Below are 15,172 nucleotides of genomic sequence, written 5' to 3'. Positions count from 1 at the left end.
TCCATGGGAGCCGAGCTAGGGGCGATTTTGGAGGAGCTTCTTCATCTCCCATCACTAGGTAAGTGATTACTTCACATTTAAAGTTAAATACATGAACCATATATGGATTTGAACATGAAAATTGGTGAAAATTGTGAGATTTTGAAGAAAACCTAGAAATTTGTAATTTTGGATTTTGACCACGAAATTGGACATGAAATTTGGAATAAATCATATATTTGAGTTCGTGGTGTTATGGGTAAATTTTATCTTTGAAAATTTTAGGAAACTAGGCACGTGGGCCGGAGGGTTGACTTTATCGATTTTTCGAACAGAGTTGGAAATTGTTACAATTTGATTTACAATGAGTATTAAAGTATATATTTAAGGATTTGCTCATTGATTGACTAGTTTCGGAGCGACGGGCACCGGTGTGAGGTGTTAGAGCGGTGTTGGAGCTGGTTATGGAACTTCGGAGTGAGGTAAGTCTCTTGTCTAACTCTATGAGGGGAAAACTACCCCTAGGTATTGTAATTGATATGTGTTACTTGTTGCGGGAGCTACGTACGCATGAGGTGACTAGAGTCCGTACATAGCTACATTCATGTTATTGTCGAGTAGACTCAGGTTCACGCCATGCTATAACTATACTATTTGGGTTATCACTTGCGTATTAAATTATTTTACTTCGTATTACTACTTGAGACTAGACGGACGTAGAGTGATAGACTTGCTATTGTAGAGATTTGACGAGTTTCATGATTAGATGCAGAATAAGTTTACTCCTCTTAAGAATTTCTCCCATGTTATGCTTTCTCATTGAAAGGTTTCCTCAAAGCTCCATATAACTCACATGTTCCTTCGTGAGTGGGGTCAAGGACCCATCAAATCTTCTTATTCTAATGGGATCGGATCGTTCTCCTCGGAAGGATTATGTACCACACTCTCATGGGAGCGGGTCGTTCGCCTCGGCAGTATAATATGTGTATCTATGATTCATGTCATTTGACCTTCGGCAACGCACATATTATGATGGGATTGGGCCGTGTGCCTCTACATTTCTATAAAATACTCTCATGGAAATCATGCGTAATATCTGACAAGAAGTAAGTGTATCTATGAGTCTTCCTGATTTGAATTATGACAACCTATCTGGTGAGGTCCATTATATATATATGCTCTGGTTGAGTAGGTAATTGCTAATTGAGAGCTTGAGTCTATTGTAGAGAGTAGGGCAATATCACGTATTTACACTTTCTTAAATTCATTTATTTACTCTGCCCCAAATTTGTTCACTCCTTATTGTATCTGTCTTATTGGACCACTAGTAAGTGTCGATGTTGACCCCTCGCCATTACTTCTCTAGGGTTATTCTAGATACTTACTAGATACGCGTTGATTTACGTACTCATGCTACACTTGCTGCACATTTTTGTGCAGGTATATATGTCTGGTGATCTTTTGGGCGCAGAGACGCGGCTATTGCGAGGACTTACCGTGAGCTGCATTTCATGTTACGATCCCCAGCCTGCAGAGTCTCCATCAGAGTTATTTGTATTCTCCTGTCTAATTTGTATCTCAAACATATGTTGTATTTTATTTTATTTCCTAGTTGATGCTCATGCACTTGTGACACCGGGTTTTGGGGGGTGCTCATGGGTTGTCCTTTATTGTAGTTAGGAAAACATTATCAATAACCCTGTAAATTCTATTTCTTATTATTTAATTGATGAAAATTATGATTTTAAAAATACTAAAATGAGTAACTAAGTTAAACATTCACTGTTGGCTTGTCTGACGTCGATGTCAGGCACCATCACAACCTCTAGTGGATTTCGGGTCGTGACATTGCCTAAAAGCGGTGCATTATCATTTTTTATCTTAATAAATCTTATTAAATAGGATAGTTGTTAATTGACTTACCTGACGGGTTGGGTTAGATGCCATCACGACTCGGTGGATTTTGGGTTGTGACAAGTATTTGAGCCAAATTTCTCCAAAAGCTAATTGCATTATGGTAAAATGTAGCAGCGTTGGTGATGGCCTAAGAACGCCTATTTTTAGGGGTGGGTGTTGGTCGGTTCGGTTCGGTTTTCATGAAATTCGGTTCGGTTTGTTCGGTTTTCAGTTTTCTATTTCGTGCGCCAATAACCGAACCAAAATTAGTTTGGTTTATTCAATTTTTGCTAATTCGGTTAGGTCAATTTTCGGTTCAATTCGGCCGGTTTGGTGTTGTCGTATTTAACTTTTAAATCGGACTTTTTCTACTAAAAATATGACTAATTTTATATTTTAGTGCAATTAAAACTCCAAAATGCGATACTTATGATATGATTAGCCAAATCACTTAGTTGATGTAGGAAATATAAATTTATTTAACAAATATTACTTACAATATAACTATCTCGTAGAAAGCAACATCGGCGATGCACAAGCAAACAATGATGAAAGATGCATTAGCAAATAAAAAGGGATAATTTTTAGAATATGAGACATTATTTGGGTTTGGACTTCAAGTTTTATAATGTAAATATGTGAAAAAGTTGTGTTAGACAACTTAAAAGGAGCCCACAAGCTAGTACCATATTAGAAAACTTTGGGTTTTCGGTTTAACCGAAAATCGAAGTTGCAAAACCGAGCACCGAACCAAACACTGAAATTATAGAAAACATAAATCACAAACCGACCGAATAAGTCGAAAAACTGAAATCGAATGAACCGAAATTTACGGTTCGATCGATATTTTCGATTCGGTCGGTATTATGCCCACCCTACCTATTTTTTCTCCCCGTATACTGCTACTTGGCATCCTTCACATGGAAGGGTAATTCTTTTGCTGCCACATAAATAATTTTGTCCATATGTTAATTTTTTTTTAAAATAAAATTTATTTCTTACATTTATATATTCATTATTTTTGGGGTAGAATTTGAAGGGAAAAAAAATATGGAACTCCAGTATTTAGTCAATTTCTTAAATTTAGTTAAACAATTCTTTTAACTGATTTGAGCCGAAAAAGAAAAAATACGATTGACTTTGCTATAGAACAATTTTCTATTTGATTATTACTTCATAGCGGCTTAATTTTTAACGATCAATTCAGGTTTATGGCCATTTGAAGCAACCACGGAACATATAACAAATACGGCATAGGTCCAAACTTACTGCTCTTGATAGGAGCATATTTTATTAAATGTCAAGGGATTGAATTACATAGGTAGGATATCTATGTGATCCAACATTTGAATTCAAAGGGAAACAAATCATCATTGCATTTAAAAATGACATAAAAGAGAATACACAATTAGTCTTATGTACAGGGTAAAATATGTTTATATTAAATGATCGCATGAGAAAGTGACACGTGGAGCCAAAAACAGAAGGCAGCCGGATCCGGAGGCAACGATCTCGTCTGTTACCGGAGAAAATTATACTCATAAAAGTTAAATAAATGAATGTCACCTGGTAGCATTTAATGAAGAATATTCTACAATATTAAGTACACGACCCGTTACAAAGAATATGGCATTCACTACCTATCGTTACACATTCTTAAATGGCCCTCATAATTGTTATTAAAGAGGGGCTTGATCATAGGACCTTGTTCCTTAGGTGTAGTTATAAATAGTGAGCTCAATTATCATTATAAAGGACACGAAGTTTTTGACAAGCATATACTATATTCTATCAAAAACTCAATAACATTTTACTTTCTAGTTTATTCATATTATTTTTACTGCCCCCGGTAGCTCTGTGCCCGGGATTAAGATACCTACCATTTCATTTAAATTTCAAGGCTCAGTCTCACATTTTTGGCTAATTTATCTATTATTCTTGGATAAAATTAATTCACTTGTCTATAAACCACATATAAATTCAACTGTACCATTTTACGGGTAAACAGTTTGGTGCCCACCGTGGGGCATACACAATTGTGTAATTGAATTGATCACTGCATCTATTACTAACTTGTTTGATTCTTTGTCCTTAGCAAAAATTATTAAGAATGACAGATAATGGTGTTAACATCATACACAATGTTGAGGCTCAAGGAAATCAGCCCCAGCACGAAGATTCTATCAGCGATACCCGCAATTAGGGAAATGAGACCATGCCAGTCCACACGGCCAATATATGTGACATGCTCGGGAGGCGACTCCTAATGATGTTGAAGAAGAGCACGTTGTCGAAGTAGTAAGGTCATGATGGAGCTGAAGCACGTCGTCGAAGCCATTATAGGCCATCTCACACGACATGATAAGGTCATGGCGGAGCTGAAGCAGGCGTTGTTAGATTCTTAAACAACGCGAATGAACGAGGTCCAGTTCTTCCCGGTGCTCCCACAAATCAAATGACGTAGAGGGTTGATAATAACATCCCGAGGGGGAAATCGGTTTCGATGGGGCTGGGGTAAGCGGATCCGGTCATAACAACGAGAGTGATCCCTTAAAAATTGAACTCATATGATTTATGAGGGAAGTAAGTGCTCGAATGGATCAAATTCCAGGTGCACCACCAGTGCTGAAAGAGCCGGACTCAAAGAAGTACATGCAATTGCCGTACAAACCAAGCGTGTCACCAGAATTGATCCCGAAGCGGTTTAAAATTCTAGATGTGCCAAAGTATAATGGGACTTCAGATCTTCAGGAGCATATCACCACCTATACAATGGCGGTGAAGAGGAACAATTTATCTCCCCACAAAATTGAGTTAGTTTTGCTGAAGAACTTCGGAGATACTCTTACGAAGGGAGCTCTGATGTGGTATTCGCTTTTTCCCGAGCATTCCATAGAATCCTTTGAGATGCTCGCAGACTCTTTCATCAAGGCCCATGTCGGGGCCAGAAAGGTACAGGCCAAAAGGCCGATATATCAGGATTGCACAAGGAGAGTCTGAGTTGTTGCGTGGAGTTTGTAACCAGATTGCAGAAGAAAAGGATGTTGCTACCGGCTGTACCATGCGAATGGGCGGCTGAAGCGTTCACCAAAGGACTGAATCCAAGAAGCTTCGATGCTTCCTGGAAGTTGAAAGAAAGTTTTGCTCAAGTTCCTAACAACAACTTGGGCGAATGTTCACAACCGGTACGAATCAAAGATAAGAATTGAAGATGACCAGCTCAGTTTCCCGACGTCAGTCAAGGGTCGGGACCGGGAGAAGAATAAGGATAAATCGAAAGATGATTTCGACATAGATCGACGGTCGTTAAGGAGTTGTTTTTTACACTATGAACTGGCCAAAGGATGCCGTAGAGGTTTTCAATCGGTAGATAGATTCGCTACCGCTAAGAGAACTGATCGGGACCGAAATAACAGGTCGTTACAGGGAAAGGAAATGTCACGTTCTCGAGATTCTTCCTATCCAGGCTGTACGAATACAACTTCAACATCAATGTAGTGGAGTTGGTGTCGGCCATGAGGAACATTAAAGAAGCACGGTTCCCGAAGCCAATGAGATCTTATCCCAGCCAAAGGGATCCTAACCTGTGGTATGAATACCACGGGACAAACAGTTATCGGACTGGGGACTGCCAGCATCTGTGTGAAGAGGTGGCGGCATTGCTGAAAAACGGCCATCTCAGGGATTTTTTAAGTGACCGGGCTAAAAATAACTACGGACGCAATCGTGATAATGCAGAACCTTCAAAATAAAGAGAAGATCCCCCGCGCCTCACTATCAACATAATTTTCGGTGGGAATGAGATTAACGGGGTTGCATTCTCGGCGGAAAAAAAGATGAAGGTGTGAGTAACCCACAACAAGAGATTCCGGGAAGTCACTGAAGATGACATTACTTTCACAGAGGAGGACGTAGATGTATTGATGATACCACACAACGATGCGTTGGTAATATCTTTAAATATCTTAGATTTTAAAATTAAACGAGTTCTGGTGGATCCAGGAAGTTCGGCCAACATCATACCATGGAGGGTATTGGATCAAGTCAAGCTCACCGGAAGCATTATTCCGGCCACAAAACTCTTTTCCGAGTTCAACCTAGCAAGTGCGACGACCAGAGGAGAGATTCTGCTGCCCACAAATGTCGAAGGGGTAATGAAGACGACCCTATTCGAGGTGGTGGACGACAATATGGGCTATAATATTTTCCTGGGTAGACTGGTTGCACGAGATGAAGGCTGTGCCATCAACATATCACCAGTTGTTGAAATCCTCAACTCCCGAGGGAATTAAACAAATAAGAGGTGACCAACCGACAACAAGGGAGATGAACGCAATCTCAGTCTCTAGTAGCAAAGGGAAGGAGTTTGTAGCATAGAAATTACACGAACCGACGCCTGCTCCCGAGTCAAGAGAAGTCAACTAAGGGGAAGAGTCGTCGGAACACTATTAGGTGCCAAGGTACTTCCAAGTGCCAGAAGAGACGGATGCAACAAAGTCCACAGAGGAAGAACTTGAGCAAGTCACATTATTCGAAGAATTCTCGAAGAGGAAGCTCCACTTAGGGACAGGATTGCACCCCGAACTCAGGTCTGGATTTATTAAATTTCATAAATTTAATGTCGATTGTTTTGTGTGGTCACATGTGGATATTATAAGTATCATGCAGGAAGTAGTCGTACATAAGCTAATCTTGGATCTCAGCATCCCTCCGGTAAGATAGAAATGACGTCCTATTGTCGAGGCCAGAAATAAATTTGTCAAAGAAGAGGTAACTCGCTTGCTCGATATCGGTTCAATCCGGAAGGTAAAGTATCCTGACTGGCTAGCTAACGTAGTAGTACTTCCAACGAAGAGTAATAAATTTTGCATGTGCGTAGACTACAAAGACTTAAATAGGGCGTGCCCGAAAGACTCATTCCCATTACCAAACATTGATCAAATGATTGATGCAACGGTCGGGCATGAGTTAATGAGTTTCCTCGATGCTTACTCCGGGTACAACTAAATCAAGATGAACCCGGAAGATCAGGAAAAATCTTCGTTTATAACAAACTTTGGCATATATTGTTACAATGTGATGCCTTTCGGGCTAAAAAACGCCGAAGTCGCTTATCAACAGCTCGTGAACAAAACGTTTGAAAATCAAATAGGGTAAACCATGGAAGTTTACATAGATGATATGCTTGTTAAGTCTTTGAACGTAGGTGATCATCTTAAACACTTGCAAGAAACTTTTGACATCTTAGGGAAGCATACCATGAAGCTTAACCCCGAGAAATGCGTGTTCGGGGTCAGCTCCGGTAAGTTCCTAGGATTCTTCGTGTCATAAAGGGGGATCGAGGTTAACCCCAATAAAATCAAAGCCATCGAAGACATCCCGGAGCAGCTATCAAGCATAAAAGAGGTTCAAAGGCTAACTGGGAGATTGGCCGCTTTGAGCAAATTTATTTCCCGGTCTTCAGAGAAATGGCATCATTTCTTTGCATTGCTCAAAAGTAAGAACAACTTTGAATGGACCACGGAATGTCATCAAGCTTTGAGGGATTTGAAAAGGTATTTGTCAAGTCCTCAGTTACTATCAAAACCCGAGGAAGGCAAAATATTGTTGATCTACTTAGCAGTCTTGGAAATAGCGATAAGTGTCATTTTAGTCCGTGAGGACGAAGGTACGCAATCGCCTATTTATTAGGTTAGTAAAATTCTAACGGGAGTAGAAACTTGCTACCCACATCTGGAAAAGTTGGCCTTACCCCTCGTGGTCGCCGCCCGAAACCTATGGCCTTATTTCCAATGTCACCCGATAGTTATGGTGACTACTTTTCCCCTGCGGAATATCCTTCATAAACCCAAACTTTCGGGAAGGCTGGCCAAGTAGGTCGTCTAAATGAGTGAATTTGACATAGAATATAAACCAGGATTGCAATTAAGTCACAAGTTTTGGCCGACTTTGTGGTAGATTTCAATCTGGGACTTTTACCTCTGGCTATGAAAGAAGCAGTAATGGTGTCGGAATCGACATTAAGAGATTGTACCTTGTTCACGGAGTACTCTTCCAATGTTAAAGGGTCTGAGCTTGGCGTAGTATTAACCACACCCTCGGGAGAAACCCTAAGGTAGGCCATAAGAATTGTTCCCTTGACTAACAATGAAACGGAGTATGAAGCTTTAATTGCATGGCTCAAATTGTCCCGGAGACTGGACTCTGAGGTCATAGAAGTCAAAAGCAACTCCCAATTAATGGTAAATCAGGTCTATGGGATTTTTGAAGCTAAAAAGTAACGCATGCAACGATACATGGTGAAGGTTCAAGCTCTGCTTGCACGGTTCTGAGAGTGGTCAATTACGCATATCCCGAGGGAAGAGAATGGGGAAGCGGAAGAACTAGCTAACATTAGATCGTCTATGAAAATGAAAGGATCAGACTCTGGTATGGTCGTACAGCTTATGCACTCAGTGTTGGACGCAGATAGCTACAACGAGGCAAACACGACTAATTTGTTCTGGGACTGAAGAAATGTGATCATTGATTATCTCAAGCATGGAAGGTTTACCAAAGATCCCAAGGCATCCCGGGCACTACGCAATAAGGCTACGCGATATAATTTCAAAGAAGGTCAATTGTACAGAAAACATTTCCAAGTCCCCCTGTCCCGATGTTTGGGAGCCTCCAAAGCTAATTATGTTATGTGAGAAGTCCATAAAAGGATGTGTGGAAATCATTCAGGCGCAGATTCCTTAGTGTTAAAATTAATTAGGGCATGATACTATTGGCCCTGAATGGAACAAGATGCTAAAACTTATGTTCAAAATTGTGATAAATGCCAATGCTACGCACCGTTGGTACATCAATCGGCAGAGCCACTGCACTCAGTTTTGTCACCATGGTCGTTTATGAAGTGGGGAATGGATATCATCGGACCACTACCACCGCCCCTGGTAAGGTAAGATTTCTTTTGATTTTAACTGACTATTTTCTAAGTGGGTTGAAGCATGTCCTTATCAGAAGATAGGCAAACGTGATGTGGTAGATTTCTTGTGGGAGAACATAATTTGCAGATTTGGGATACCAAAAGATATCCTGCGACGACGGGCCACAATTTATAGGCGCAAAGGTCACAAAGCTCCTTGAAGACTTGCAAATCAAAAGGATCATATCTTCACCCTACCATCCGAGTGCAAACGGTCAAGCAGAATCAACGAACAAGGTGATTATACAAAATCTCAAAAAGATATTGAAGGTAGTTAGAGGTAAATGGCCTGAAGAATTGCCAGGAGTATTATGGGGGTACCGAACAATGGCCAAATTAAGCACGGGAGAGACTCCGTTCTCCCTTGTGTACGGAGCAGAAGCCCTGATCCTAGTGAATGTAGGGGATTCTACCATGAGATATTTTTGGGTGAATGAAGAAACAAATAATGAAGCAATACTTGTCAATTTGGAACTGCTCGATGACCGCAGTGACTTGGCGCATTTAAGGATGGAAACCCAAAAGAAGATAATAGAAATATATTACAATCGAAAAGCCAACCTCTGTTATTTCAAAGTGGGATACTTGGTTTTAAGAAAAGTGACTCAGAACACTCGGGAGCTCAATGCAGGGAAGTTAGGTCCAACGTGGGAAGTCCCCTACCGGGTTTCAACTGTCACCGAGAAAGGATCATATGAGTTAGAGAATCAAGATGGAGAAAAGTTGACAAGTAACTGGAGCGTTGCACACCTCAAGAGATACTATTGCTGATGAACATCACCTGTACTGAAAGTATGTATTGCACTTTTTTTTTCCTTCGTCCAATTTTTGTCCCAATTGATTTTTTCTTGCAAGGTTTTTAACGAGGTATCAACGGGAAGCGTACTACGAAGGAAGCTTCAACAACAGCAATAAGACCTTTAAATGACAAGGCACACAAGCATAGAACTACTACAGATCAATTAGTTAGTATTTTGCTCGATAACAAAATTCCCACTGGGAAGTTAAGTTTGCTATCGAACAGAGATTACCCGACCGTTCACAAGTGCAAGCCACTGGGGATTGTTGTATAATATTTGGCTCGATAGCATAAATTCCTAAGGGGAAGTGATATTTGTTACCGAATTGAAGATTATCTAGCAATTCACTAGTGGAATCCTCGAAGGTGTAAAACTTCCAGTGTTCAAATTCGCATTCTTCGGATTCGAACACTAGGGGGAATGATTTGAGGGTACAACAACAATGACTGAAACTTCGACCGGAATACGAAACCCAGAAACTTAGTTGTATCATCGGGACCAGGGACTGCGCAGTCAGCCCCATAGAAATAAGTGGTACAAATTAGCCACATGAAATGGACATTTATTTTTAGCACAACGAATGCTTATGTACTTTTGAAAATGGAAGAAATAAAGTTAATTCATTTTATTTCTATATTGTTTCTTGTCTGAACGATGAATTGATTTTATCATTTGAAATTTAAACAGGTACTTCAAATACTAGTGTCGTAATGAATAAGAAACGTCCTCTTCAAGAGCACCGTAAATATAAGGGGGGCCTCTCTTATGAAAACTCTCACGTTAAAGGGTTGATTTTGGAAGAACTTATTTCCGGAATCCAAATGCTTTTGGGGGGAAATACACCTGAAGCCTTGCACGATTAGACGCAAACAGTAAAACTTGATCAAATACTTAAACAAAAAGTACACAAAGACTTGCACAAATACTCAAATAGAAAGTATGCAAAGAGAAAAAATTGCATAATACTTAAGCAAAAAAGTGCTTCTATTCACAGCAAAAGTAGCACAGATACAAAAGTATGGAAAAAAAATAAAACAAAAATTAAGCTACTGCATCTCTGGGACCCGGAGGAAGAGAAGCATTTGCGCCCCCAGGAGAAGTGGATGGATCCATCACCGGCTCATCATTTTGTCCTTCCGCTTCTTCTTCAGTTCCTGAAAACTCAGAACCAGAAGAATCGATACCATCAGGACGGGCCAAAAGACCCTTTTTATAGCTAACTCCATCTCACGGGCACTTAGCGATTTCGGCATCAAAATCAATGACACCTGCTTTGGACTCTTTCAAGATTTTTCTCCTCATGATGTACATAGCATATGTTTTTTCAACAATGTGGGAAGTCGTTCGGCGCTGAAGTTCTTCTTTCAGATGGTCGGCCTCAACAAAAAGGTTTTCCCACACGTATCTAACAGACCGGAGGCTAATATTGAGGTCACAGACAGTAGAGATAAAATTCTATTATGCTCAATGGTCATATTATGTTTATCCTCTAATTGGGCATACTTCGCCCCGACAACAGCAAGTTCTTCAGCTTTGGAGTTCAAGGCAGCCTCCAAATTATTCAATCTTTCAGTAGAGGCAGCCTCACAATCGGATGCAGCAAGAACGACATTATAGACTTCAACCCATTTGGCCTTAGTTTCTTCAAATTGAGCCCTCAACGGGTAAGGGTCACTACTTCATGCTCGCTTTGATGCAACGGAGCCTCCAACTCAATGGCCTTGGCAGCTCGAGCTTCTAGTTATAAAATGTGAACTAGAATTTGGTCCCACTCAGCCAAAAGTTGATTCCGCTCGAAGGTAAGATCCCCTTTATCACGAATTAGTCTTTGGAGACCCTCGGAAGCAAGTATGTTGTCATGCAAAACAAGAATGTAAATTCAAAACCTGGCCATAATATACCGCTGCTGCGTTGTGCATGGCATTGTTTAACAAACACTCTCGAGAGAGAGCTTGTATCTTTTCCCTATTATTTTATGAAGCCAAAGGTTTCAGGTAATTTGTAAGTTCCACCGGTCGGAACAGCAGATGGCATCCGGCAGAAACCGAGAGAGTAACGCTCCCCCTCCTCTTATGAGGGAGCAAAATAATTTTGCTCTAGTTTCCCAATATCTGGGGACTGGGGAAGAGGTACGTCATCCTCTCGAGCAACTGCGGCCGATGGAGATGATGTAGTAGTTGCTGGTGGCAGAAAAAAAGTTGGTGAATAAAGAGATGAAGCTGATGGCATTGAAGGATAAGAAATGGCTGCGGCAAGTGCAATGCTGGTTATTGGTAGCTCATCAACCAAAGACGGAAGGGACCCAGTACTCAACCTCATGGTACCGGGCACGGCGGCTGGGATTCAGAAGCAGGAGTTGGTATTTTCCACCATATCATACTCCCTTAGAGTGCCGAGGCATCGTCCTCGGTGGTGTAACTAACTCAACAAATTGAGCATTCTGTTGAGTTGAGGAAGGTCATCGTCTTCTATGTAGAGAAGACCCCTCCTCAATGGCTTCTCCTTCATCTTTGATCACTACAGTGTCTATAGCCGGCCCGGGCAGGAGGCTCATCACCACAACTTCCAGAGATGACTCGTGTGTGACACTCTTTGCCATTTTATTTTTTTCCCCGGACACGGAGGAATGCCTTTTTTTGGTTGCTTGTTCTCCGGCCGTGGACTCTGAGAAGAAGAACTTGCACCTAAAGCAGGCCCGGAGACACCTATTCGGGTAATAGCTTCCTGCAGTAGCCTCGCAGCATCAGCAGGACTAACCAAAACGTCCTCCTCAGGGAAGACAATTGAGCCCTAGGGTAGACCTGAATTCAGCAAGAGAGAAAGGTTAAGAAACTTCTTTACAAAAAAGTAAATACTAGATGAGTCCAATTTACCATGATTTTTGGCCTTCCACCTGTATTTAAGGGTCAGTTCTTTCAACATGCGGGTCTCGGGCGTAGTAACGTCTAGGATTTTCTAGACCCACTGGTCCAAGCCTTTAACACTAGGTGGTACCCACCGAGTTACTGAAACGAGCTAAAGAAGAAGGGTCAATAATGATATGGGATGATCTTTAAAGAGAGAAAAGACAAATGAGGAACTTACGAGTGCAATTCCATAGTTCCGAAAAGGATGAAGTCGTGGCTGAAATGAGATCTCTAGTGGCGCCTGCAACAAACAGTTCCTTCCACCCACGGTCGTTGTTATCATCCATGATAGATAGCAGAGCAAGGTGGCCACGCTTTCTGAAATTTATCATTCCCCCACAGAAGAAATTTGGGGAATAAAGGTTCATCAATCGAGCTAGGGTTAGCTCCTCTACCGTCTCCTACAATAGACGCCAAAGACAAGCGACTGTCCTTCACACAGTTTGACTTACTTGTGCCAGGCATACCTGATAGCGGATGCATAACTCCACGATGACTGAGTCAAGATCTCCACTCAAAGAAAACGCCCCCAAAGTAAAGGGATACGTATAAAAATACGTAAAACCCTTCTTGGGTAAGGTTATCCGCTCCGCCTGGCCGGCAACGATAATGTCTAAATCTTGGTAATGGAAATTTTCCTTCACTAGAAGGAATACGGGAAGGACAGATTGAATAAGGGTATATGCTAACGGCCCAAGTACGAGGGTGAGCGGAAGGATACTTCTCTTCGAAGTCCTTAGTTGTAACAAGACTCTTTGGGATGATGGAGCTCACCGTAGGAGGAGCAACATCATCAGCTTTACCTTTTCTCTTTGATGAGCTAGGATTTATGGAAGAAGAGGCCATTTTTATCGAAAATGAAGGAGGGGTTTTCTCTCAAGAAGAAGGTTGAAGATAAAGTACGAGTTGAGTAAAGAGAGTTTGAGAAAGTTTAGAAAATTATGAAGTGTAAATGAAGAAGTTGGATGCGTATAAGTAAAGGTATATGCAGCTAAAATCATGGCCATAATTAACTCAATAACCACCAAAAGTGATGCTACATCATGGGATGACACATGTTTGGGGCATTAAATGCGGAGAGACGTGCGTCTAATCAACATTCAGAAACTTTACAGAGGGGGTCAGAGAAATTTCAGCCAAAAAGGTATTTCTACCAACTTCCCGATGACACAAAGTTATGCCACCGAAAAGCAGAAAGACTATCTGTATAGGGTAAAATATGTGATCTCATGATAAAGTGACACGTGGAACCGAAGACAGAAGTGATAAGTGGAGATTTTGACTGCTTATTAGCACCTTTTGGCTTTTGTTTTAGTCTGAAGGTTTTGATTTATGATCCTGAAACTAATGAAAGTGTGCAAATTGCAGGAATGTTGGAAGTTTGGTTTCCCATGATGAATTCTGACTCAAAAAGGAGTGTTCCGAATCACAAGGCAAGGAAGGGTGCATAACTAATAAAGTGCAGTCCGCAGAAGAAAGAGTGGACCGCAGAATTCCATCTGTGGCCGCAGATTAAGTGAAAGAACCCAGCAGGAATTTGGCCAATGTGCGGACCGCACATGAATTGTGTGACCGCAGAACAGGGTATGCACTGACAAATGATTCAAATTTTATAGAATGTGCAAAAGACCAAGTCCTGAAGCCTTGTTGAAGTGCGGACCGCACAAAAATTGTCTGGCCGTAGAAGATGCCTCGCAGCCGCAATCCATAATTGTGCGGCTGCAGAATCCAAGATCTTGCAACTGAAGAAATATACGGACCGCACATGGAATTGTGCATCCATAAAACCTCCCGAGGAGCATTTTTGTCAGCGAATTTTGAGCCACTATAAATAGACGAGATTTACATTTTTAGGTCAAGTTTCAAAGTTTGAGCTGGTGTAGCCATTACATTTTTCCATTTTAGGAAGCATTTGACTATTTTAGTGTTTAAACATTATATTTTATAATTTTAATTTTAGATTTTGGGTTTAATTAGCATTTCTTCTTTACGTTCTTCAATTTTCACTATGAGTAGCTAGATTCTTACTAGGGTTGTGACCCAACCCTAGTATGTAAATCTTATGGGTACTTAATTTAATGCTTATTTATGATTGAGTGTTGATTATTTAGCTTAGTTTATACTTCAATTTTAGTATTAATGGTTGCACACATTGATTCATGCCTTTTTGACTTAGTCTCTACTTGAGAAAGAGGGACCTAGTCTAGGATAACTTGGCTAACAAGGAATTGGGCTAATTGAGGGTTTGATTATCCTAATTAAAGGGTTCAAATTAGAGATAGTGAAAACCCGACTTGAGCTCATATCAACTATTTTGTTTGATACACATTCGGACTTGAGAAAACCCAATTGGACAAAATTACTCTTTGACCGAGAGGTATTGAGTGGGTGACGTAAATATGAGAGCTATAATACACCCCAATAAACAAAGCAAGTATTAATGTATTTTACCCATTAGGTGATCACCTAGGTTATGGTCACATCCCTAGGCTTTTTAATTACTTGGAAAACCACAAAAAATGAGCAGTCGCTTCTAGTTCTTTTCTTAGCTTGTAATTGCTAGAGTAAAATTAGAATAAGAACTCAAAAGCTTTTGTGGAAGTGAAATTTAGCTATTCCTT

At 40.7% G+C, this 15,172-nt stretch overlaps 1 protein-coding gene across 1 annotated transcript; it reads left to right on the top strand.

The window, feature by feature from the left end:
- Window positions 1-9,172: 9,172 nt before the first annotated feature.
- LOC142171460 (uncharacterized) lies at window positions 9,173-9,616 on the top strand. Its single transcript, XM_075233816.1, has one exon. It carries the CDS (start codon window positions 9,173-9,175, stop codon window positions 9,614-9,616), a length of 444 nt encoding a protein of 147 aa, XP_075089917.1.
- The last annotated feature ends 5,556 nt before the right edge of the window (window positions 9,617-15,172 follow it).

Source organism: Nicotiana tabacum, chromosome 17 (assembly GCF_000715075.1).
Source record: "Nicotiana tabacum cultivar K326 chromosome 17, ASM71507v2, whole genome shotgun sequence".
Classification (NCBI taxonomy): domain Eukaryota; kingdom Viridiplantae; phylum Streptophyta; class Magnoliopsida; order Solanales; family Solanaceae; genus Nicotiana; species Nicotiana tabacum.
Note: the sequence above shows the minus strand (reverse complement) of the source record. Positions and strands in the feature narration are given on the sequence as shown.

Bases quoted from the DNA above. Each gene is read 5' to 3' on its own strand.
- LOC142171460 (XM_075233816.1), top strand. From the start codon at position 9,173: ATGGCCAAATTAAGCACGGGAGAGACTCCGTTCTCCCTTGTGTACGGA.